The following is a 25,467-nucleotide window of genomic DNA, read 5'->3' as shown; positions in this document are numbered from 1 at the left end:
AAAGGAAAACTGTTCATGTGAATAAAGATTACCCAACCCACTCTGACAAATGAAACAGATTCCACCACCCACCCCCCCAAAAAAACCCCAAACAATTCTCTCACGTATGTCAGTTGGGAAACAACTTTTAAATGCCATCTAATTGATTTGCTGTTTGACTGACAAGTGATTTTGCTAAATGGAAACAGAGTTATTCTCTCCTTGGCAATAGAAGAGTTAATCCAGAAAAACAATTCTGTCCCAGAGCAGCACTGTTAGGTGTGGTTTTTTGGTTTGTTTTTGTTTGTTTTGTTTTTTGTTGTTGGTTTTTTTTTTTAAAAAAAACACTGAACTTTTACCAAACTTCAGATTAATGCAAGAAAATCCCTCACTTCTTCCTTTGTTTGCTGCCCTGCAACATCTGTTCCTCTAGGCACAGGAACTGCTCCAGGCTCTTCTAAACACCACAATGTATCTTCTACCTGGTTAGACTTTGCTGCTCTATCTGGCAGATCTTCCTTTTCCTCCTTTTCTTCTTCACTAAACAAAGGGGGTGCTTGTGCTGGTTTTGCTTTCTCCTGCAAAATTAAGAGAATGTTGTTGACACGGAATTGGTAGGTATATAAGAAGCATATGCTGCTGTGGGATAGCAGAGTCTCAGTTTGCCTTCTCCAGGGGTCTAGGACACTGGCAACATGCTTGACCTCCTGCTTTCCTCCCATGGGACATTCTGGTTTGTGACACTTGATTTCTAGTATTATAGGCTCTTGAGTCTGGTTGAAGAGTGACAGGAAGCAAGTTTAGAGCTTTAAACAAGTTTAAGTTGCAAGCTTAGAGCAGATGCCCTGGGAATCTTGTCCGGCTGGTACACTCTTTCCTGTGACTGCCAGCAGCTAGACTGTGGCTTGCCTGTTTCTTCTTCTACTGCTAAGCCTATTGTCTTAATGGGCCATGACAACTGCTTTCCTGGTAAGCAGAAAGGTGAGGTGGGGTGGCACACAAACACGTGCAGGAATTCCCACTACAGATACGGTTATGTTAAGCTTTTGCAACTCCTACTCTCAATTCCAAAGCACAACCAGACAGGTAGTACACTATGGGCTAAGCTCATAAGACAGAAAATAGCATAAGCACCCTCAACAGAGGGCCAGTAAGAAGCCTGTAGACACATCTGAACCAGCCTGGGCTGAGGTGACAGAGGGTAAAGCCCTAGCTCCACAGTCAGCAGTAAGCCATCTGTTCCTTTTAGTGGTACTTTATGGTTGAGAGCTCTCAAAACATCCCTCAGGAAGGGCTTTTAGGATAAACCAAACAACTTTAGGGTTCGTTGTCAAGAAAATTGTGAAATCTCTATTAGGCTGATGGTAGTAAGAAGTTTCACATGTAAGGGTTCAGTCTGCCCTGTTCCCATTCCCAATTTGCTAGAACTACCATTGTCTAAAGCAAGTTAGACTTACATTCAGTACCTAACAAGGAAGATAGACTATAAAAAGAGTAAGTGTTCCATGTTAGTTTTAAAAGAAAGCGGAGGTACCACTGCAGCTTTAGCAGCTGAAGGAAGTAGCGTTGATTGGGAGCTGAAGAGTGATTCTCCATTAATACCATCATCTTCAAACAACAACGATACCTTCTGTGGCTTTCTTTGGCTGCAATGAGAGAGGAGAAAGTGGAAGATTCAGTGCAAAAGTTTCAGAGGCCACGCACTGCATCTGTTTAAAAGTATAACTTAGGACCATCATTTGCAAGCAAGTGGTCCCAGATACAGGATTCAGCTTCCTTGCTGTCTCAACAATTCTACCACCCTCCCTTACTGTCTGCACAGCTTTCTACAGAAGTGAAGATAAAAAGAGATCAAGACAATTTTATATCGTAGGCAGGGAAATGGAGAGCCCAGTTCAGCTGTGGCAAGGAGAATGAACAACCACAGATACAAAAGAGGTAAAAGCCCAGTCGTGCCCATTCCCACTCACACACCTCTACTTCCTCCTGGCAGCAGTGGCAAGGGACAACACTTGCCATGTGCCTGGGTCTGGTTTTGAGGGCACTGCTGGGCTGTTCTGAAAAATGGTCCCCTCCCCCCACCCCAGACTGTCACCTCTCTTTAGTGATTGCAAATAAATCCTCCTCATCTTCTTCCTCAAAGAGGCTCGTCTTCTTCACAGATTTAGCCTGACTGACAGTGCTAGCTGCTTTTGCAGAGTCCTCTTTTCGGTCATCTTCAGAAGGAGGATTAGCTGGCTTGGAGACATTCCAGTGTTCCTTTAAAATAAGGAACACTTAAGTTTTCTTTTGTCTTGGTCAAAGCCACTTGCCCATCTTTTCTATAAGCAGAAACACCTCAGCATCTTGGCAGTCCTTGCATCTTTCTAGTAGTTTATTTTCCTGCCTTTGTGTTAGCCACTGTTATCTGACATTACCCAGGCTTGCAGAGGGCCTGGCCAACTTTTGGCATACAGTATTTGCCCAGCAAAATAGGGTACACACACTTTTCTATTATAGTTGCTCTTGACAACTGAGGTCAGTGTCAACTGTAGTCACAGGAGTAAGGTAACCCAGTAGAACCTGATTTGAACCACTTCAATATTTAGCAAGATTGATGTATGGGGGGAAAAAGAAAAAAAAAAGACCAAGAAAAAACACAACACCCACACCCAAGACACTTCATTACTAGAGTGCATGATGCTGCACTTATTTCCTCAACTTTCAACCACAGTACTTCCCTCCCCCGCCCCCCCGGAGCTAGCATTCAGTCAAACTACCCACTAAACAAGTCAAAACTCTACATTAGAAGGAAACATTTCTGGGGTTGGGAGAGTTTTCTGGCTTGTGTGTTTTCTTATTCCGAGCATTTCAAGTGGTTTGCACTGTTCCCCACCTCTGTTCTTCCCCTTTCTGAAAGGGACTACAGGCATGTCAAAGTATGAATGTGGTTTATTCTACATTAAGATAAAAAATACATCTAAAGATATTACTAGTATCCACTAAACAATCTATTACAGGACAGGTAATAAAAATCAAGTCTACACAAGAATAATTTTGGGGGGTGGGAAGGCTAAGAAGAGTCTGGATCCTATTCATGTGAGTTAATTCAGAGACTTTCCACACAAGTTTTTAATTTACTTAGTGTCTCTGGCTTTCATTTAAGATGCAGGACAACACCTAGTCCATTTCTAGAAGAGGGCTACTCTCTAGGCAGCCTAGCCATTTATGTTTCATTTTTCCCATCCCTAGATTTAAAACAAAACAAAACCCCAAAAAACAGCCAAGCAAACAAAAAAAACCCACCGAAAACCAAGCAAACAAAAAACCCCACCAAACACCACCACACACAAAAAAATCCCACCCCAAAAACCCCAAACAAAGAAAAACTCACCACATATCTATCTAGAACTGCTAAGCTTTCCTTACAGAAATTAAAGCAGTAAGAGCAAACTTATTTTTCCATTTTAGTATTTTTAAGTCAGATTTGTTGGCAGCAGCCTCCATTTGCTATCGATCTTTCTATATATTACATTGAAAACACTCATTTTCTCTTCCACATGACTTCTGTTACCTAAATCCTGAGACAATTTGAGCCAAGAATCAGACAGCTTCCTCAGCTGCAAACAAATCACAGGATTGGGGTAGGCATGGCACATGGACACAGCAGAGTTTGACTGTGGTTCCCATCTCAACAGTTTTATGCTTTGCCCAGCATAAAGCCCAGTAATTCTTTCAACCAAATCTTACTCCTCAGTACCTCCTCATCACTGCTGAACAATAAGCTTGAGGCTTTCTTGACTGGCTCTGACTGTTTTGCTTTATCTTCTGGGGTTTTTCCCTGTTGCTTCTTGGCAGGTATCACACCAAAGAGATCCTTAAAATAAAATAAAATATATATAAAATAAATACATATAGAATATATATATATATATTTTTAAAAAAATCAAAAGCCAAAACCACAATGAAAAGCTCACTGAGAAGTCATTACCATGCAAGACACTTGCCATCCACTTCTCGGATGAGTAGGATAGAGATATGGTGTTTTGTGAACCCTTTTTGAAGACAAATTCAAGTGTGATACAGTACTCTGGTACAGGGAATTCTACGCACACAGCATTTGATAGACCAGAAACTTGAAAGCACACAGCCTGGTTATGGCCTACAAATTTGCCACCATAAGGCTTGACCAGCAGCCAGAAACCACCACACAGCAACGCTGTTGCACAGCAGCTAACACAATGGGGCACTGTTTCTACGTCTACACAATGGAATAGAGAATGAGTCCTATCTGAGAGGACAAGCAATAGGCAAGCTGAACCACTACCACTGGGCAAGAACCAAGACTTTTCACCTGAATACACTCATGCAGATTATTATATAGGCATCAGAATATACAAAAGCATATGTTGACTTCACCACCTAACGCTTATTTATGCTTTTCTCCCCTCAACTTGAACTTTAGTTCTGTAACACAACCTTCATGGCAGATACCAGAGACCTTACCACGTTACCAAATGTTTCACTATCCTGACAGTAGCTTCTGAACAGCCTCTATTCAGAAAGGTGAGCTGGAAGCAGCCCCCTCTTGAATAAGAAACCTTTATCTTGAGTTTGCAGAAGTTCCCTATCTTAAGGCTCTGAGCAGGCCTCCTGTTTGCCTCAGGTTAAGACTATGGGGTAAGTTAACTCACCATGGAGACTGCAAGCCCAGAGTTGAAAGATCTTTGGAGGATGAGTGGGAAGGAGAAGAGGGCAAAAAAAGATAAGAAAAGCACATGCTATTTCCATTTTGTTAAGTTTCTTGCACAAACTGTGCTTGGATTTCAGTTTCTACACTAGCAGCCACAATTCTTACACACTGAGAAGTGAGGAAAAAAAGAAAAAGGAATTCACCAGCCATGATACAAGAGAAGCAAGAAGTCATCACTGGCTAGGTACCACAGGCCAGGATAAAACAGCTTCTTGAAGCTCATATCCATTCTATTGCTCAGTGTTCTCTAGTCCTATCAGTCAGAGGGATAACGTCCTTCGTGTTTAGGTCCAGAGATGATATGCACTGACTGCAAAACACTAAAGAGATGCCAAGAACTTGCAAGTGTCCCTGCTACCATTCTCCTCCATAATGCTATCTACATACTCAGAACTGCTACAGGATGCAAGATCAATTTGGTGCTCTAATTTAGTGCTCCATTTACAAGCTTAGTGTTGTAAACTTCTGAATATTTCCTGCTGCATTTGCAGCAGGCTGTGCAGGAGGGTTCCCACCGACAGGCAGTATCAGGAAGTGGAACTTACCTCTTCATCATCATCAAACAAGGAGAGCGGAGCTTTTGTCATGGACTTGCTGGTGGGGAGAGGTGTAGCTTTGGAGTTCACAGCTTTATTTGATGAAAACAAGTCCTGTGCAAACCAAAGAAACATCACTTTGCAAAGCAATGCTATACATTTAAGAACGCTAAATGAGACATTCATGTATTTCCTTTTAAAGAAAGTGTTTAGTGTGCCTGTGAAGTAGGGAAAGATTGTCTAACTCAGAGGTACCAATCACCTGCAACTCCACGAGGATTTCCCTCAGCTTTTCAGATTAATTGCTAGCTGGAAGTCAAGGACACAAGATTAAACATATGTAGTCTTCTATGATTCTTGCTCTTGATTTGTTGATCTTTCCCCTCTTCAGGCTTTCAATTCATGCCTGTGTATACCACACAAGTTTAACTCTCTGAAGAAAGGAAAAACGTTCCCAGAGATTTCACTCTTGGAGCAAGAAAGAACTTTCAGGATGGCTGGGAGTACATGCATGGATGTTAGAGTTCCCAGTCCTGCAGATAAATAAGAAGTCCCCAGATACGAGTGGACTGAAATCAGGGTGACTCAGATCCCAAGTATTTCTGTAGTGATTGACTAGAGATACTCACTTCAGAATCCTCCTCATCAGAGAAGAGGCCCCTCTGTTTTCCTGGAGGCTTTTCAGATAAAGGCTTGAAGTCCTCACTTGAAGATGGTTGACTCTTTAGGACAAATAAAGACACTGCATCAGCACCCATTTATATTCAGTATGAGCATGCACATCATACGACCCTTTCTAAGAGGCATGCTGCTGGCAGCACCCCAGCAGTTGAACACAAGCTTGTCACCCATGGGCTGAAGTTCAAAACTCATGTGCTGAGTGAGTTCCTCACATGGACCCAGAGCAACACACAAGCAACTTGCAGGTCTTACCATAGGCCTCCCCTCCCACTACCGTCCTTCTCAGCAGAAAAGTGTATGCAGCAACTCATGCCAGACCCCCTCATGAGTTAAACAAAAACGTTTCTTTTAACAAGCTGTGTTTTGTAAAGGAAGAGGGCAGTTTCTGCCAGACATCATTTCCTGCATTAGCACAGCCCAGCCCTAGCCTGCCACCAGCTATATTGCCATTAAACGCAGAATTATTCCAGACCCAAGCACTACTGTCAGCAAGCCTGGAGTATAAAACAGCCCCCACTTCCTGACAGAGCAGGAATGGTGCTGCTGAATCAGTTCTCATACTCTTCTCCAGAAAAGCCAAGTGCTATGAGATCAGAGCAATGGTATTGGATGACATCCCACCACCACTCCTGCTCCACTGATCATGGATACTCTTGCACTGCACCAGAAATAGAAGCTGGCTTTGACCCTTGTGCTCAGGTGCTTCTCATAAGGCAATATGGAGAAAGTCCTACAGCAATTTGCAGGAGACATCCCCAGCACTGTATGCTTCTCAGTCCAGAGGGGAGAGGAGTAGCTCAGTATGTTCAAATACTTCTTGGTCAGCGAGTATGTACAAAATTAATATATACAATCGCTGCCATAGAAACAAAGAACATTACTACTATTCTCAAGACACTGCTCTGAAAATGAAAGCGAAGTGGGCATTAGGAAGCTCTCATAACTCTGTACATATGTCCTCAGATCAGCATTTAGAGTTTTCTAAAACTTAACAGTTTTCAGCTGAGAAACAGCTTTTTAAACACCCCAAGTATTGTATATGCTTAGGTAGAACTGTGACATCCACCTTCCTCTCCCACAATATATACAAGCAATGAGTTACCAGTTAAGTTGCTATCAGCAGTTGGTATAAGTGCAAACACAGTCTCTGCAGCACAGAACTGTGACACCAAAGGTTCTTAAGTCAGGCTGGTTTCATTTCAGCCATGAACTTAAAAAAATATTTTTTATTATCAGAGGCTTCTCATTTCAATCCTGCCTTAATAAGATTTTTCCAACCCCTGCCCACACAAAAAAAGGTCAAATAAAACCCAAAGTTTGAGAGGCAAAAGGCATCTAAGGACCCCCTGAAGCACTCAGGTCATGGAAGACCCTATGAACCTCGTTCTGTTTCACAAATATGGCACTTCCATAGTGTTGCACATGGAAAGACTACTTCAGCAGCAGTAGTAACTTTTTCCTAAAACCTTAGCCATATGATCCATTTGTATGCTATTACCCTTTTTCCCACGACTCTCTCCCTGCTGCTTTCTGTTTCTTTAGTTGTGCCAGCAACCACAGGAGAAATAGCAGGTTTCTCCTTGAATAAGTCACCTTCTTCTTCATCATCAAATAGGTCAGTTGTGGTCTTGACTGCATTAAGAGACAAAACAAACAGGGAATGACGAGAACAGAACAGTCACTACTGAACAAGAGAAGATACCAGTGTCTCAAAAGATACCATGCTCCCTTTTTAAAGATGACCAACATCAGGAGTCTTTAAGAGAAAGAGCTAGACAAGCTCTCAAAGTGAAACGCCACATACCTGAGAGCACTGGTGACAGAGAGTGCAGTCAACAAGCATTGGGGTAGAGTCAGTTGGCATGTCTAAAGGCAGAGTTTTGTATTGGCTTGGCACATCTAAAGGCCTAGAGCCTGACAATAGGGAGTGTTGGGCACAGGGACTCAAGGCTGTGTGAATAAAGTCTGTACCATTTCCCTGATTCAAGTGTAGACACTGCCCCAGCAGTAGAAGGAGCTTCCTAAGACAGGAAAGTCGGTGGAAAGCATATACAAATAAACCAGTCCCACACCACCCTGAGGAAAAGAAATGCCAATAACAAAAAAAAAAACCCACCACCCGCAAACCAAAAACCCCAAGCAGAAGTAACAGTGACACAGGTTTAAATTTTGTAACTCATTGGTCTCTCTCCTTTTGAATTTTCATGATCTTTAATGTTTAATCTTTCACTGCACATGTATAGAGGTACCTGAACCTGGAGGTTTTTTAGTTGTTCCCACAAAGAAGTCGTCATCATCATCATCAAACAGAACAACCTTCCCAGGCTGTTTAGGAGTTTTCTCTGTGCTCTGTGCTGCAGGTTTCTTGTCTTTTTCCACAATTACAGTGGAACTAAACACATCACTTCCTCCTGTAGGTCAGATGGGGGTGGCGGGGGGCAGGACAGGACCAAAAAAACAAAACCACACAGAGATCATTGCCAGCATTACCAGAAAGCTGAACTTGTGCCATAGTAAGTGGAACCAGGCAGAGCTTCCATCATAGCAACTTTTAATGTGCTTTTGCAACAATGCTGCATCAAAAGCATTAGCTAGAAACTTCCTGAGAAAGCCAAGTAACAGACAGATGGCCCCTCACTCTCACTGCTATCACTGCTTCCTCAAACCTGCTCATCTGCCCTAGGAACAGCAGCCAGGTTCCATGTTAGAAGCTAGAGCTAGAAGACCCAGTAGTCCCACACTGTTGTCCCTATGGACTTCCCGAACCAGAATCCTACTCTACTAACCAGTAAGCAACACCACTGTGGACAAATAAAAGCTTTAAGGTGATTGAGGAGAGGGGAGGACAGGTGACTGAGTTCTTTCAGGGAGCTGCACTTGTCATGCAAGACCACTAGCACTACTGCAGTATGAGGCTGAGTTTGGTCCCGAGATTCCTGCATACCTCAGATACGGCAGTGATCAACTAGAATAAGCTGGTAACAACTGTTTCTTCTACATCTTGCATGGAAATGTTCTGCTTCAGTGATATGCGCATATCAATAGATTGTCTGCAACACTTCTAGCGTTTTTGGTAAAAATAGGCAGCCTTGTTCTAAGCCTGTGGTTTTGCCTCTTATGTATAGATGCTTGGGAATGGTGGGAAAAAAGAAAGATATTTTAATTGAGAGGTTGGCAGAAAGTAGAATACCTGCTATTTGGTTAAAAGTCAGCGGACTGCATGAATTTTGACCAGCACAGCAGCAGTTTATTATAAAAAAAGTGTATCGCGCCATTAGAAAGTGCCACAGGATTGACAGGAATACAGCCACAAAGTTTGATTATTTATTAAACATTCTCAAGTTCCTAAACAAACTGTTCACTGGGACTGTGTTCATCAAGCAATTCTGAACAGTAAAGGAGCCTCCATCTTGGTTTTTCTCTGGTGACTTTAGCCTGTCTACAAGTTACTGAGAGGAACCGAAGAAACTGAAGACTTTGAATAATGCTACATATAACTTAATTCCTGATGAAGTAGAACAGGACACCGTTAGAATGATGGGAAGTTCACTGCTTACACAACAGTACCTCCAAGAAAGAGCGAAGGGTAAAGAAAACCTCAATCTGCTGTTTTAAACTTTGCCACCAAGTCTTATAATTATGTAGAATGACCATTGCCGATGTATATCTTTGATCCTGGAGTAAAAAGGCTGTATTTGTATACATGCTACTCTAAAAATCATGCTGACTGAGGGCTCACTTAGCTGAAGCCATAGTTTTAAAATAAGCCTGTCTTAATAAAGGGCAAAACTTAAAATTAAGGTAACTCAATCAGGTGAAGACCCTACACAGAGACAGAAATCAAAGTCAGTTGATTCAAAGAGACTGGTGACATATGTTTCTTTTCACTGCTCAGCTTGAAGTCTGATATGGAACAGGGATCTTAGTACAATTCTTTTTTTTCTAGTTCTGAGTTACAGATCTGGTCCTTCCCCATGTATGTAGATCCTCCTAATCAAAACCAGAGAACAAGATTGGTCCTATTTACCTGTGCCACAAAAATATAGGAACTTGATGTTTAAACTGTTCCGCTAACCTAAAGGAATATGATCAAATCTGCAAGATCAAAATGCGTTTCCTTCTCAGAGTATAGAGGGAGGGTGTGACTGCACGCACTGCAGACTTAAACTGTATAATACCAGATAAAGTAACACACATCCTTAAAAGTGCATAGCACAACACTGGAAGCTGACAGCTGCTAATATCTGCCACCAACAATATCTACCTTCAGCGTTTCTACAGAATCTTGATTATCCATAAAGCATGCTGCAGTTTAGGCTTAGCATAGTATAAGCACCTGTATTTGTCATTAAGCACATGATCAAGCAATGCAGTGCTGCTGTATTTGGATAGTTTTCTTTAAAACTTCCCCAGTAGGTTTTAAAGAAAAGAGCATTTTGTGCATGAAGCAATTTGCTATGGAATGAATCATACCTGGAAACAGAGATACTGCACCTGCAGGCACTTTCTTTAAAGACTTTGTAGAGGGTGCTGAAATCATAGGAAGTACAATACAAATGGATGCACTTGTTCTATGCTGTCAAAGCCTTCAGAACTCTACCATAGGAACCTGAGAAGTCTTCTGAGCTCCATTTTTTTTAACAGCTCTTTAGACATTCTCCTTAAACTTTGGGGTTTTTACAGATATATATTTAACAGTCTAGCTATTTTTGCTCCGGTAAAACTCCACAAAACAGCTCTACTAAACTGAAGCTTATAAACATGATATGCATTTACACATAGCATTATTTACAAGAGTTCACATTCACACACTCAAAACCACTTAAATACAATACACTCAAAACAAAATGGCTTAGCCTCCCAACCCATATCTGAATATTCATCAAATACAATGCTTCAGTAAAAGTTGCTGCAGTACAGAATGTGTGCTCAGACTCCTTAAGGGTCTAGATATGCAGCTAATGGGAAACTCAGATGTGCATTAATCTGCAAGAAGAAATCTTTACTCCACTCAAACCCACACCTGGATCCTGCAAAGTACTCTTCAGCAGCAGGAACCCAGTGCATGCAGAGAGCTCTGGCAATATCAGTGAGGACATTCTTTCAGCTCCAGAAAAGTAGGTGTGTGTAACACACACAGTGAAAAAAAACCATTTAAAATTCAAGGAAGGCACAGCTGTTCTCTATTAAGACTGGAGAGGAGAAGAGCTTTGCCAGCAATTGCTACTGCAGACTTTCTAGTTTGGAAACAAAACAGTCTAGCTGCTAGCAGTGATACATCACAGCATAGACAGGACTACAGGAGGCAACAATTGGTTCTTACCTTCACTTATTGGGACTCGCTCCTCTCTTTCTTTTGATTCTTCTCTTGGTGCTTCAGCAAAAAGATCACTCTGATTGTAGATGAAAATACAAAGGGGGAGAAGTGGTGAATTTGTTTTTTGTAGCAAGAGACAGCTGCTGATTTTTCCACGTAGAATATCCACTTCTAAGCCAAGACAGAAGAGCTAACCACCACTCCCTTCTCAAAAGGATATCCGCACATATAGACTTAAACCTAGGTACTCAAGAGTCAACTTGAGTGCATACATTCAGAAGAGAAGCTTTGCATTTTCAAAAATTTAATTTACACTGATTATCAGTCTGCTTACTGCAGAGAAGGAATGACCTTTTATTTGCACATCTTCAAGGGCTTACACTAATTAATCTACAGCTGTTTAGGTCCTGATTACACCCTTCTAAGTTTTCCTATTGAAGCTTGTACAGTAAGGTTTGAAGGAAGAATTCAGGTCTGGACAAGCATAAAAAGACTCCTGCACTTCACATGGTTAAGGTGAATGATTTATATTTTTGCTAAGGAGACTCTAAGACACCAGTATGGTACAGAGATATACATTATAGTTCAAAAGCATTGCAGGACACTCCCATAAAAGTCCTTGCGTCCAGGCTGCAGTTGCCCTGTGCCAATACTCCCCAAGAGTCACAGCCTAGATTTTCAGGAAATCTCTAGCTCTTGTGAGTACTGACCACTTAATTTCTTGAAAGCCTCCCTCTTATGGAAAGTTGGGTATTAGGGGTTGCCTCCCTGGAGACTCAAAATGCATGGTCTTTGTATACAGCTTTGGGAAAAGAAGGCAGCAATACTTAGGAAAGAGTAGGGGAGTGTAGGGCTGCAGCAGGAATGTCAGTGAGTTATTGCACATTTGTCAATTATTATTTGTCTGTTGACCTACTGTGGCTGCCTTCTGGTACAGTAAGGCCTCCTCCATTGCACAAGGTAAGTAAAGATAAGTTACCCTTCCTAGATGATTAACTTTGAGGTAACAGAAAACCAAGAACATGCGTATGCAGTCAGGCAACAATCACAGACAAATCTGCTTGGCTGTTCTGTGTCTACAGAATGAGGAAAGTAGTCTTGGCGATAAGTAACCAAGAGGCTCTAATAATAGCTTCATCTGAATTTGCACCAACACAAAGCTGGTTTGCACTATTGGATTTTTTATTATTATTAAAGTTGTTGGCTGCCACTTAAAGAAAGCACGTTAGTATTTTTTCAATAAAGGCCGCATTTGAGTGGAAAGAACTGCATAGAACTATCCTCTTCCCTTCACACAATGCCCCTGTCTGGTGCTTGTTGGCTATATTGTAGCAGATTGGCATGGTAAGCTTGAGGTCAAGCTGTATATGAGGTCTCCTTCCAAATTTTGGTCTAATAGCCTCCTCAGCTCCAAGGAACACCTGAGTTTTGTTCTAGTTGCAACAAGGAACACAACATCCCACAAAGGCAACAGTTTGGCTGCTATTCTGGACTATACGTGACTGTTACCAGTATCAGCTGCATGATAAAATCAGAGGCAATCACTTGTTTTACACAGCTGCACTGTCAGATTCTTAAGTCTTAAGCATGCCTGACATTGGGTTTCTCTCCCCCTTCAAGTGCACAAGCAATGCTAAAATAAGGTCAGAAATGCATTTTGTGCTATTCCTTCATCAAGTCAGCTACAGATGCATAGCACAAGAGTAAGCTTAGGCTGAACTTTTCTTGCCAGTGCAGGTAACCCAGGAATTGTACAATAACTAGATGAAAGAACATAACATAATTGCAATAGGGAACTTTTAACAGCACAGAGAAACACAATAGCATCACTGTCTGGATATGGTTTGTGAAAGATAAAATAGAAAGGACATCATGTTCTCTGTCCTCTCAAACTTCTCCCACACCCAGGGAGAAAGAGAGAATGACAAAATTCAGTATTCTCACAGGCATCTTAATAGAAATCTTCCATTTTAAAATAAACAAACGGTATGGCATTTGGTTTATCTCCACAGATAAAAGTGAGATAGGTGCTGAGTAAGCTCTCCTGGAATTTGAACCTGCCTAATGTAATGATAGGACCACACTTGCATCTCTAGCAGCACTACTGCAGAAGAGAGGGCTTTGTGCCAAGGGGAACATAAGTATCTCACTTCTCTTTCTCTACTGGACAGCTACATTGTTCACCATGCTTGAATGTTACCAAGCAACAAAGTGTTGCTTCCCCTCCCTGCCTTCCAGAGGTGAGAATTTGTAGGGATTTTTTGTTTTGTTTTTAAAAGGGGGACACACACACTCCATTTCTACCCTCTCCAGCATTCTCACCTCTTCATCGTCAAAGAGTCCTGTTCCACCACTGAAGAGGCCACCCCTAGACCCAAACGGTGTGAAGTCTTCATCAGTCAACTTAGGAGGCTTGAAGATGTCATCATCTTCATCTAGAAAGCACAAGAGCCAAGAGCTGTGGTGCAACTGACCAACTTTCAAGAAAGGGAATTAAAGAGACAGCCAAAATAAAAACTGGTTTGATTCCATCCTGTCTCTCTCAAACATGACACATACAGAGAAGTTGCTGTAGTCAGACTGGGTTGTATATGGTTGCTCCACAAGACCACATTTAAGGAGGAACTCTCCCTAGGCCTGTTTCTAGCCATGCTTTACATGCATATCACAACCCAGATTTGTGTACACTCACCTTGAAGGATGCTCACAGATATCCCACCCAGTTTCTAGAGTAGATGCCGCAATTTCCTAAGCCGTGTCTTACATTCCAGCCCACCATTCAAAAACAAGAGGGGAGGAAATCCTACCATCCGATGGAACTCTCACTTCTTTCTTCTCTTTCAGGGTTTTCCTTGTTTTGGTCTCTGATGACAGGGCTTTAAGAAGAAAATTTCAGAACATAAATAAAATAGTCCATCTTTACTTGTAGCTTGTGATCAATCTATGACAAAGAGAAGATTAAAAAAAATCTGACGAAGCTGACCTATATGTTTTCATATGAATCAGCCCACAGAAGCAATTCTAGGAAGTACAGGTTCTAAAAATGCCACTTAAAATTGTAATAGCACTATTCTGTCAGACACTGCGGGTTCAACACAGTTGCCCACACACAGACCAGTGTCACCTGAGATGCCAGAGAGCAACACAGCATTCCAGATGATGCAGATCCTATACAGAGCATGCAGAAACTTTGAGCATTTCAAATGGCTCCAGACATTATCCTATTATCCTTGATTCAGTGACCTAAGGCAAAGCCAGAGTTTTATTCCCTCTGGCCTTACCATCTCAAGGTTATTTCAATGAACAGAAGATTTCCCTGTAACTGAACAAGATAAGCTGTTAGGTTTTATACTCTGATACCCACAGACCTAGTTTGATTGTTTGAACCACACAAGAACACACACACATGCTGTTCTTGTCTGTTCATGCTTGCAGAACTACACGTCAAAAGCAGGCTCACAAGCACTTGCCACCTCATTTTCAGTCAGCTATTTTCAACTGCTGCTTTGCTGCAAGGATAACTACTTGAGAGAGGTCTCTCCCTTTGAAAGCGATGCAAAAGTAAATGGAGTATTTAGTTTAAAATATCACTGAAAACAGTAGCAAGGAAGAGCTCCTCAAAACACAGCATATTTAAGCCACAAAGGAAAAAAACAAACAACCTACACCTCCTGAAAACACAAATCTACTGCTTGAGGGGTTTTCCCACTGTGGAGCTTACAGAAAGACTACAGTGACCAGTGGCTTCCACATCCTTACCTGAAACGGGGGAAGACCGTGAGTTCAAACATGCAGTTTTACAAGCAGAGGGAGAATCAGATTGGAAAGAAAACCTTTCCAATAATACGTGTGCTTGGGGAGTGACCTGTCTCACCTGAAAGCAGTGTGTTTTCCACTATAACACTCACTGGATTCCAATTAATTCCTATAAGTTATGGTCAAAAAGTTTCTCAGAACACAAAATAGTGTCTTTAATTCCTCTCAGTGGGCTTTCACCTAATACATATTCAAATAACAAAACTGTGAAGCTTCTGTTACATAGAATCTGCTGTTCAAATCTCTCACGAGTCCCCCACTACCTCACAAGTGCTTATCAAAGCTAAAGAGTTAACTTACACGAACGCTCTTCATCCTGTTTGACTGGTACTTCTCCTTTGATTCTGGCTGCCAGCTCATCTGCAAATGATGTCGGCCTCTTCTTTTTCTGAGGAGGAGGGACAAGTAACAGAATATTCCTTATGTACAATCTGGTTACCAACTTGATGCAATTGCAATTATAAGTTCTGTATTCTACAGCCTCACTTGTACAATATCCTGTCTAGACTTTGATTGAAGCCCTCAGAAGAGGCAATGCAGCTTTCTACTAAGAAAGCAATTAAGAGATTATGTGTGCATCAAGTCATTTCTAGTCCATTATGATCACATAATTTTTTAATGTCACCTTATTTCGGGAGCAGGACAAGCAAGAAGCATTTACTTGTTGCATTTGCATGTGGTAATTTCTTAATGACCTTCAAAGATAGCTTTGAAGCCAGCTTAGGGGTCCCCTAGCTTACAGGGTTAAAGCCTGAACAACCATGTTGAAAGACCATTCTGGATTTTTACAGGCACTCTCTACAGGATCCCATCCCAGGTAACTGACAGCTGCCATTATAATCCCTGTAAGGACAGATTTTTCATTAGGGAAGTCAAATCTCTCTCTCCAGGGAGGCAACAATTACTTACAGGCCTTGTGCTTTCATCTAAGTCTCCATCCTCATCGTCCTCTTTTTCAGAGTCAAAGAGATCACAGTCATCGTAATCATCTTCATCACTCATCTGTGCTGTCCTCTAAAAAACAATAATACCCTGCTGTGTTCTCCTGGAGTTGGCATACAAAACAAGCACAAAACTACATCTGCTTAGATGAAATATTCAAAGCAAACTTCCTGAAAAGGAGAAAAACATTCAGCCAGTTTGAGGTCCTTCACAGCTTTTGACAGGTAAGGAAGGAGTGCCTCTAGCTCTAAGCAAGCTGCTGCATTCTCTAGTACACCCCTATGCTGTGTCGCTGAACATTTCTGGACCAGAGATGCAACTGAGGACACTAAGGCTCTCCTCACAAGGACTGTACTGCTACTGTAGACAAGCCTGAACTGCTCTGGCTGTGCTGCTTCCCTTGGTTTACGAAATCCTCTATACTAAAGACCTAGTATTTAGCCTTAACTCAGGAACACTGTGATCAGCTAGTAAAAAATACATCATTTTGAGCTATTCCTAAGGTGGATAGCAGAATGACAGACAATAAATGCCCACATCTTGGCTTCAGTCATGTCAGTAAGAAAAAGAGGATGAAAAAGATGAAGTAAATTGTGAACTGGGGGCTGGCACCGACAAGGGCCCAGGAGTGAACTAAAACACAAACAACCCAAAGATACTTGCACATCTTAAAATACATCAGGCATACAAAGTTACCCTATGAAGGTCAATCCAGCTTAATGTAACAGCTGAGTCCTTTTGTAACATTGTTTTATCAATACATAGATTAAAAAAGGGTTGCTTTTTGAAACATTGTTCTTTTGGCACTAAACCAGTTCAGATTGAGGATCCCCCGCATAAATGTCTGTTGCAGTGGCACACCTAAGCATGGGTAAGATTCCTTCTCCTACTACCACCTACTACCAACGACTAAAGGCAGGCTTGAATTTTTCAATCTAAACATTTCTTTTTCCCTTTTCACTTGTTATCCAAATGGACATACTTTTCAAACATTTAATACTGTTCACATCTCTGATTCCATGTCATACCCAAACTGCACTGTTCCTTACTTCCTGCGTAGCAAATTTAGAATTTTAATTATAGACCATATAATCCTCCAGGAGCCTCGTTTTCCTGGGGTATGTTCTTTGAACTCTCATGACTCCAAAATTATTCCCAAGGAAAACACACATCAGGCAATGCCATCCCACATACGTTTTGCATCTAATGATGGCTTGCAAGTGCGTCTTTAAGCCCAACCCAGGGTCAATTTCACAACACAGTACCATCTGGCCAGGACAACCTTCCCATACAAAGTTACACAAATCAGACTTAACCAAAGTTTTGAATAGTTAATTGTCTAGAGCTCTTATCTCCCCTTTCTTGCATCCTCACTGTGTCACAAGTGTCAAGTCTTTCAGGTTGTACCAGGGTGTATAACCGTACCGTCTTTTGGTCATCTTCACTAGGGTTTCCAAATTCATCATCTGATTCCTGGAACACAAGAGACCCAAAGACAAGTATCGCACATTATTTTTGTCCAGTGGTCAAGACAGGGCTCAGAAGCTCTGGGCTTGCTTATTTGGACATTCAAATTTCCTCACCGTGACCTGACCAAGGAATTGTTTCCCCCACCATTGACCATCTTTACGAACAGAGCTCACTAGTAAGTCATTAATTTAGCAAAGACAGCAAGCTCCATCTGACGGTGCATTTCAGTAACTCAAAAGGGATTTAACTTTAATTGAGCAAAGATATCAATAGCAAACTCCTCAGGAAAACGGGAGTGCTTCCACAGCACAGTTACAGAGCAGAGACATCCCAGCCAAGGCAGGCAAAACATATCAGAAATTGACAGCCCAATGCAGCAGATTTACGAGGCAGAGCCTGGAGGTGCATTACTGACACCTACTTAACCTTTAAACTTGCTCCTGTTAGTCTCCATCCCGTTCTCTATAAATGTAATTTACAACAGATTTGTTCTCCATAAATGCAATTCTTGATAAGAATCCGATTTGGTTCACAAAGTGAAATTAGACTGGAATAAAACACTTCAGTTTGAAGTGTTCTACTATAATAGCACTTAGAGCCAATACCACTTTATTGCTTCTCTGAAAAGCTGCAGATGAAACCACTGCATAACAACAGTAATGAACAGCAGGTTTACCACAACCAACATAGGGAACAGACATTGTGCAATATTATCTTGAGACCCCACATGAAAAGGCAAGGTAGCTAATGGCCTCACACACAACCAAGAACTCACGAATGCTTGTACAAAGTAGCTGGTACTCTGTCACTCGTCACTTACTTCTTCATCCTTCTCTTCACTGTCAATTACACTTCCACGATCGCTATCTACTGATCCTTCTATTTTAAATGAAAACAGAAAAGTTAAGATCAGACATGACATCTGGACACAGAGCAATGTGGTCACCAGACATATCGACAGCAACTTCAATGGCTTTGTGAAGAGAAGTAGAAATCGGGTGGAGAAGAAAGTGGTTTGGAAGAGCTTTGAAGACTGCTGAAATTTCAGCACTTTGCATTTCTAATACGCAGAGCACAAGTTACTGAGAAGTTACTGCTTTGCATGCTGGAAAAGTGGTTGTTACAGCATGATGCACATTTTTTTTCCCCAGCTAATTACAGTGTGCTAAACATGCAAGAACACTACACAGTATAACCCAACCTGCGAGTTAAAACAGGCCAAAGTCTCAGATTAGGAACTAGTTACTCGCATAAGAATAAAAGGTCATGCCAGCCCATACCTTCACTAGAGAGATCTCCAAGGCCAACATCATCTTGTTCCATAAACTGCTGAGAACCAATCAAGTAAGGTAAAGGCCTGTCAATATAGAGATCCTGGAAAGAGAACATCAGATCTTTGTCACATCTAGGCACAGCTCTATACTGCTGTACTGAAGACAGAAGTCTTACACCCCTTGTTTTAACTCAAGGAATATAAAAGCTTGTTTAAAGAGAGTTCCAGCAGACACATGCTTCAAGTCAGCATGCAACTGGGTGGGCCAGCTGAGGTTCACTCCTTTTTAACACTGTCAAAGAAGGGGGCCACTTCTATTTGTGTGGTCCCAACTTGTTTTCTAGGTGTCATCTAACAGAAGAAAATCCTTGCAAAGACTTGCAGGCATCAGTCTTATACCAAATCCTGCACCTAAGGTTCTTAATTACTGGGAGAGTAAAAACCACCTATGAAGATATGGTATATACCTAAAAAGCATGAAATTTAAAGGTCCCACTCCATCCAGAATTCAGGCTTCCCTTTCCAAGTTCACTGCCATTAAACTAACTCTCTTGAGGGTGCCATACATTAATGCTAACCCAGCTGCAAGACAAGCAGGCTACACAAGGAATAACTCAGCAAAGAGCACTTCTCCTTCAGATGTAGTCATTGAATGCTCTTTTTAGGTAACAAATATCAATTTTATACCAACACAGTGATACTGCTGACAGAAGCAAGGAGCAAGTCCAACAAACCCAAACACAAACCCATGCTCCCAGCAAGAACAGGTCTCTGTACCTTTGGCTCAAGTATCAGTTCCACCCTTTCGTTACTTTCTTCCTCTTCGGAGTCAGAGTTGCCTGCTTTGATGTCTAGCTGTTCAAACGCACTGTCCAGAACTTGCAACCCATAATTCACTGCTTCTTGGATTTTGGGGATCAGATCAGCTTCTTTCTGTTCCCGTGTCTTTTCCTTTAGTAACAGGAACAAGACATTCTCTTTGCATTTTACTCAAGACTCAATCTCACTGCAACACGCATGCAAAATTTTAACGTCTAATTAGTATAATGAAAGCTTTTTCACTATATCTAAGAGAAAGACCTTCAGAACTTTTTTTTGCTTGACTTAATTAATTTTTATCACTCCCAGAAACAGAGATGTTCTCAACAGCCACACCAGCACAGTACTATCTCATTTGTGCTCCCAGCTCATCAAGGGAACATTTATGGTATAATACACCTAGACTGTAAGATATATAAAAAGATCCCTGAGTTTTTATCCCTGGGAATTGCAGTGAGATTCTGCTTCCCCAACCCACTACCTCTGAATCCAGTAAGAAGGCCCAAGGCCTCAGTTCTCTTGCTGAAAAAACAGGCATAGCCATTTAAAAATCAACACATAAATCTTGTCTATTGGACACGGTATTGAGCTTGAGGAGGCCCTAACAGATTATCACACACTGCAATAGCCTCCAATGTTACTGTCAACTTTATGTTTGAATGACATACGCTATCCGACAGAGAGACTTCAAGGAGAAAGGAAACAGTTTGGTTTGTAAGCTGTAAACATCCGCAAAATAAGTTTGAAAACGAGAAGGCAGACAACAGCTGCAAACGTACTGCCAGCACTCAAGGCGGTGCAAGTTAACTACCTGCTCTGTTTTGTCTCCAATGTCAGCTTTGGGAATAGGCTCTTCCACTTCTTCATCATACACTCTCTAAAAAGTCAAGCAAAATTAATTCAAGTAAGAAGAAGATACTGCTGCAGGGGCTAAACCATGGGCACTACCAACAAAATAAAACAGACTGTTAACGTGTAATTAATTACACATTAATTCATTACACATTTAAAAAAAGAAGCCATGGATGATGCCAAGCATTTTCATAGCCTTCTTCATGCACTGAAGTTGTCATCCTGAAGTTACCATCAGGCAGCCTCTCGACCCAACTGAAGTAATTCAAGACCGCCAATGTCTTCTGCGACTGCAGTGACAAGTTGACCATTTACCCCTGTTCACAGATTGACCCAAATATGTTAAAAAAAGCACTGTTTTAACTCCTCTAACATAAAGCTACTCTAGAAACCTTCAAAGTCAAACCATAAGTTTACTTATGGGCCGTCTATTTCCCTTTTGTTTTCTGTCATTTAGTAGCTTTCCTTCTTTAGTGTTTACACTTCTCCTGTACTTACAGAGAAGGTTCACATCCTCCCTCAGCCTTCAGTTTGTTCTGATGATCCCTCCCACCCAGCTCCTTTAGCACTCTTTTGTAGGATCAGCTACAAGGAGATACAGGGGAATAAAAAGTCTCCCTTGAACCTGCAAACCTAAATCCAAATCTCTCAAACACAGGTGCAGTTATCCCCTGGGAAGAGACAGATCTTTCACATTAACTAAATTGAGAACTAGAAATGAGGAACTATTTCTGTGCACTTAAGTTTGGGAACAAACAGCTTCAAGCACACAAGATTTAAGACATTTTGTACCAAACTGTTCTCCGCAGAATCATTATGCTGAACAGTAAAGCTGGCCGGAAAAGACGTTGCAGTTCTGACCTCCCCCACCACCACTAAAAAACCTCACAACAGAAATCTAGATTTCCATCATCTTGTCCTCTGCCAGCATCTTTCCAATAATAGCCTCATGACTTCAGATGAGACATGTGTGGCTTGAAATCAATGCCGATCAAAACAAAAACCCCTCCACAAATCTGAAAGACTATTAAAGCTCTACATCTTAATTATACACATGCTCCTAGTGATACAATGTTGTAACAGGCTTTCAACTCTAGTTTTTACCTTTCTGAAATAGCAATATTCATAAAGGGGGAACATTAACCAACAAATAAGCTCATTGTGACCAAACATAACAGACAGCTGCCTGCAATCCAACACCTTTAATACCAACTGCTATTAGCATAAAATAACACCAGTGGGCAAATTTACAACATCATATAACATTCCTTGTATTTAGACAGCCAGGTACAGCCAAATGCTACATTCATGCTACCTGTAAAGATATACCAAGACATCCCAGAGATCCCAACTCATTCATAGTCCTAAAAACAAAACTCTGATCTCCGTGTCACATATAAACAAGAGGAAAAGGTACCTCAGAAGAGGCAAAAGGGAATCTGCCAATATTGGATAGCAAATCACTCATGAAGGAATTAGTACATCATTTAACAGAAAGTGATTAAAAGCCACTTCATCTCTAAATTAAGATCAGACTTGCCAAAAAGTCAGATCACTTCCCCACATTACAGTAAGGGACAACACCAATGTTTGAAATACAAGCATGATGCCATACAAGAACATACTCACGTTCTCTATGAACTGCGTATTGGACAACATAAGAAAGTCATTGAAGACATTATGAAGGCGACAGTCTGTGGCTTTTGTTTCACTAATCAATCCATCTACTTGCTTTTTGATTTCATGAGTCCTGGAAATGGTTTGCTGTGAGAACTCTTGTAGAAAATGCAGGAGCTGTTTACAACAGAGGAAAACAATAGTCAGCATCCAATTCCTTTTTCTTTTGGCACCGTTTACCACACAGGCAGAATTGATCATGCACTTCAACTGAGCATCAAAGTAAACACAGTTTAGACTAAAATACCCCCACGTACACCCAGGGCCAAGCCTCATCCTACTCTGTTTCCACTTCATTCTGCGTCTCCTTTCGGGCCAACTCCTCATTTTAGTTTTCTCGCCCGGACCAGAGGGTTAAAGCAACGGGAGAGCCTGCCCCCGCCGGGCCCTGACTCGGGCTGCCCGCCGCGTTCCGCCCGGCGGGGCCGCGGGGGGCTGCTGCCGCAGCGCCCTGCCCGAGGCAGGCAGGCAGGCAGGCAGGCAGGGCCCCGGCCGCTGCTCGGGCCAGCGGGCGGCAGCACCGCCCCGACACGGCCCCGCCCGACACCCCCAAGCCCCGGGGTGCGGGGCAGGGAGCCCCGGCCCTGGGGCAGCCGCGGCCCGCTCACCCTCCAGACCCAGGCCCGGTCCCGGCCGCGCCGCTCACCCCGGCGTCCGAGGCCAAGGACCAGCTCTGGCTGCCCTTACGGATCTCCTCCAGCGACCAGGGCCGCTCCCACACCGGCGCCGGCTCCGCCGCGTCCCGCGGGGCCCCGTTCATCTGCGGGAGAAGGGCAGTGAGCCGAGAGGCCGGTGCCGCAGCCGCAGCCGCAGCCGCAGCCGCGCCCGCCCGCCCCGGCGCTCACCGTGACGGCGGGCCGCGATGCTCCCCCCGCGCCCGCCGGCGCCATCCGCCGCGCCGCCCGCCGCCAGTCAGCTGAGCGCCGTCACGTGACCCGCCCCGCCCCGCGCGGCCTGCGCACGGGCAGGGCGGCAGGGGGCGCGGCGGCGCCGCGCGAGGCAGCGCGGGCGGGGCCGTTCCGCCGCCTCAGGGGAAGCCCCAGCCCCGCGGCGGCCCGAAGCCTCCGCTACGGGGCTGCGGCGGCCGGAGGCCTGACCCCCGCTGGGAACGGCCCGGCCCGGCAGTCCAGGAGGAGCAGGGGGCTCACCTGGGCACCCACCCGCTCCTAAATGATCGCAGCGCGCAGCCCCGGGAGGGTGGCTGAGCCGAGCGGGCTGCGCTTGCTCCCAGCTGGGCGAGGGATGCTCCCGCCGTCCCTTCTGCGGGTTGTGGGGACCCACGGCTCCCAGGCGAGGGGAGCGAAGAACCAGATCGGGGACGGCTTCGAGCGCTGCAACTGCCTCAGGGGCCTGGCGGCCTTGGCGGGGAGACCGCTCCCGGCTCGTAAGGGACGCGTGGGCAGAGCGGCCCTGCCCTGCACCGGCAGCAGTCGCGGTGGCAGCAGCAGCCCTCAGGGGCCTTCCCCGCTGGAGCGCGGCGAGCGGCTACGCCGGGGCCCGCTCTTACAAGTAGAGAGGGACCCCTTCCTCCTGTTTTTCTTACAAAACTGCGTAAGACTTACCTTGTAGGTCAGGTAAAATCTCCTTTGATTTAAACTGGATTAGTCTTAATAAACCCACACCGGAATTCCAGGATTTGCTAGAAGAAAATACTGTATATACTAACATAAATAAATATACAGTGCAAATCGCCAATCTGGGATTCGCAGACAATTATCCCTGGGCCTTTACAGGTCAAACACCCACTCTAACTTCCTGCTTTCTCACTAAGTCATTTTTTTTCCAACGGATTATAAAACCTTGCCATACCACTGTATTTCATATCTTTTTTTATCACAAGTAAATTAAGAAGAAAGGAAACAACAATAAAACCATCTGTTCTTCCAGCTGGTAACTAAATAATTCATTGGAAATAGTCAATTTAGATCAACCCTTGATAATAGCACATAGAGTTTATTTATCTATTGCACTTGGCTACACTGATACCACAGAAGACCTCGTGAGGAACCAGGGCACCAGGTGATTTCCTTCTTACTTGGGTTCTCAGTTTAAAACAGAAAAAATGCCCAAGATCTCCAAGTTCTCATATATTGATTTTAATGGCTATATCTAGATACTTGAAGGATATTCCTAAATTAAAGCAAGAGGAACTTGTAAAAGCAAAGTATCATTGTATTCCTTTTGATTCTATTTTTCTGTGATTCTATGACAAGATACCATTACTGAACTGGCTCAGCCTTCAACCCTAGCAGAATTTAAAGAGTTTTGATATACTCATAATAAAGCAGAAACTAATAAAGTACAAGTAGAAAAATACTAGCCTAGGTGTCATGGTTTAACCCCAGTCAGCAACTAAGCACCATGCAGCTGCTCGCTCACCCTCCCCCCCAGATGAGATGGGGAAGAGAGTCAGAAGGGTAAAAGTAAGAAAACTCATGGGTTAAGAACAGTTTAATAATTGAAATAGAATAATAATAACAATAATGGTGAAAAGGAAAACTACAAGAAGAGGAACAAAATCCAGGGGAAAAAAAAAAAAGCCAAGTGATGCAACTGCCCACTGCCCGATGCCCAGCCAGTCCCCAAGCAGCGATTGCTGCCCCCCGGCCAACCCCCCCCCCCCCAGTTTATATACTGAGCATGATGTCACATGGTATGGAATAGCCCTTTGGCCAGTTTGGATCAACTATTCTGGCTGTGCCCCCTCCCAGTTTTTTGTGCACCTGGCAGAACATGGGAAGCTGAAAAGTCCTTGACTAGCATAAGCAGTCCTTAGCAACAACTAAAACATCAGTGTGTTACCAGCATTCTTCTCCTACTAAATCCAAAACACAGCACTGTGCCTGCTACTAGGAAGAAAATTAACTCTATCCCAGCCGAAACCAGGACACTAGGCTAGTTTCACAACTACATCTTGAGCAAGACTGTTAAAAAACACACAGATGGCATGAATATAAAATTATTCTCCAAGGCTTTTAGTGTTTTGCCATAGTTCCTTCCTCTGCGACATTCCAAAAACCAGGTAAATTTGCCTTTAGTTTCTTTCGATATTCACCGACGTGTGGAATAAAATCCAACAAGTCCTGTGTTGATAATTCAAAGGTCTACTGGCACAGAACTTTGTGCATTACAAAACATGAGGTCTATATGCTCTGTGTGTACTGATGCTGAAAAATACTGGGTCTTACCATCAAGCAGCTTCAGGTCTGGGGGTCTTGCAGATTAGTTTCCATTAAAAAAAAAAAAAAACAAAACAAAACAGACAGCCAGCAACTTGGCACCTGAATGTTCCCTTGTTTATTTGTGATACATACAGCAGTCTCTGAGCAGAGAGGGCTACAAATGGCACAATAAAAATCTGCTTTCTACAAGT

General features: G+C 43.0%; 1 protein-coding gene across 4 annotated transcripts in view; it reads right to left on the bottom strand.

Moving 5' to 3' along the window:
- LOC104033759 (WASH complex subunit 2-like) overlaps nt 1–22,854 on the bottom strand; it is a 38,369-nt gene extending 15,515 nt beyond the window's left edge. The window contains exons 1-21 of one of the 4 annotated variants that reach the window (XM_075718003.1): nt 22,741–22,854; nt 22,047–22,211; nt 20,377–20,442; nt 19,524–19,697; nt 18,754–18,847; nt 18,294–18,352; nt 17,429–17,476; nt 15,971–16,075; nt 15,362–15,449; nt 14,053–14,121; nt 13,568–13,680; nt 11,252–11,321; nt 10,402–10,458; nt 8,178–8,339; nt 7,427–7,560; nt 5,877–5,969; nt 5,257–5,361; nt 3,719–3,835; nt 2,075–2,238; nt 1,514–1,625; nt 372–557 (exon numbers count right to left, since the gene is read on the bottom strand). In XM_075718003.1, coding sequence (XP_075574118.1) covers nt 372–557; nt 1,514–1,625; nt 2,075–2,238; nt 3,719–3,835; nt 5,257–5,361; nt 5,877–5,969; nt 7,427–7,560; nt 8,178–8,339; nt 10,402–10,458; nt 11,252–11,321; nt 13,568–13,680; nt 14,053–14,121; nt 15,362–15,449; nt 15,971–16,075; nt 17,429–17,476; nt 18,294–18,352; nt 18,754–18,847; nt 19,524–19,697; nt 20,377–20,442; nt 22,047–22,211; nt 22,741–22,854 — 2,295 coding nt within the window. Of the gene's footprint in view, nt 1–371; nt 558–1,513; nt 1,626–2,074; nt 2,239–3,718; nt 3,836–5,256; nt 5,362–5,876; nt 5,970–7,426; nt 7,561–8,177; nt 8,340–10,401; nt 10,459–11,251; nt 11,322–13,567; nt 13,681–14,052; nt 14,122–15,361; nt 15,450–15,970; nt 16,076–17,428; nt 17,477–18,293; nt 18,353–18,753; nt 18,848–19,523; nt 19,698–20,376; nt 20,443–22,046; nt 22,212–22,740 lie in introns of those variants that run through there. The other 3 variants (XM_075718004.1, XM_075718005.1, XM_075718007.1) reach the window with 3 other exon arrangements.
- Between the last annotated feature and the right edge of the window lie 2,613 nt (nt 22,855–25,467).

This window comes from Pelecanus crispus, chromosome 10, assembly GCF_030463565.1.
Source record: "Pelecanus crispus isolate bPelCri1 chromosome 10, bPelCri1.pri, whole genome shotgun sequence".
In the NCBI taxonomy this organism is placed as follows: domain Eukaryota; kingdom Metazoa; phylum Chordata; class Aves; order Pelecaniformes; family Pelecanidae; genus Pelecanus; species Pelecanus crispus.
The sequence above is the reverse complement of the archived record's forward strand: the minus strand, read 5'-3'. Positions and strand labels throughout refer to the sequence as shown.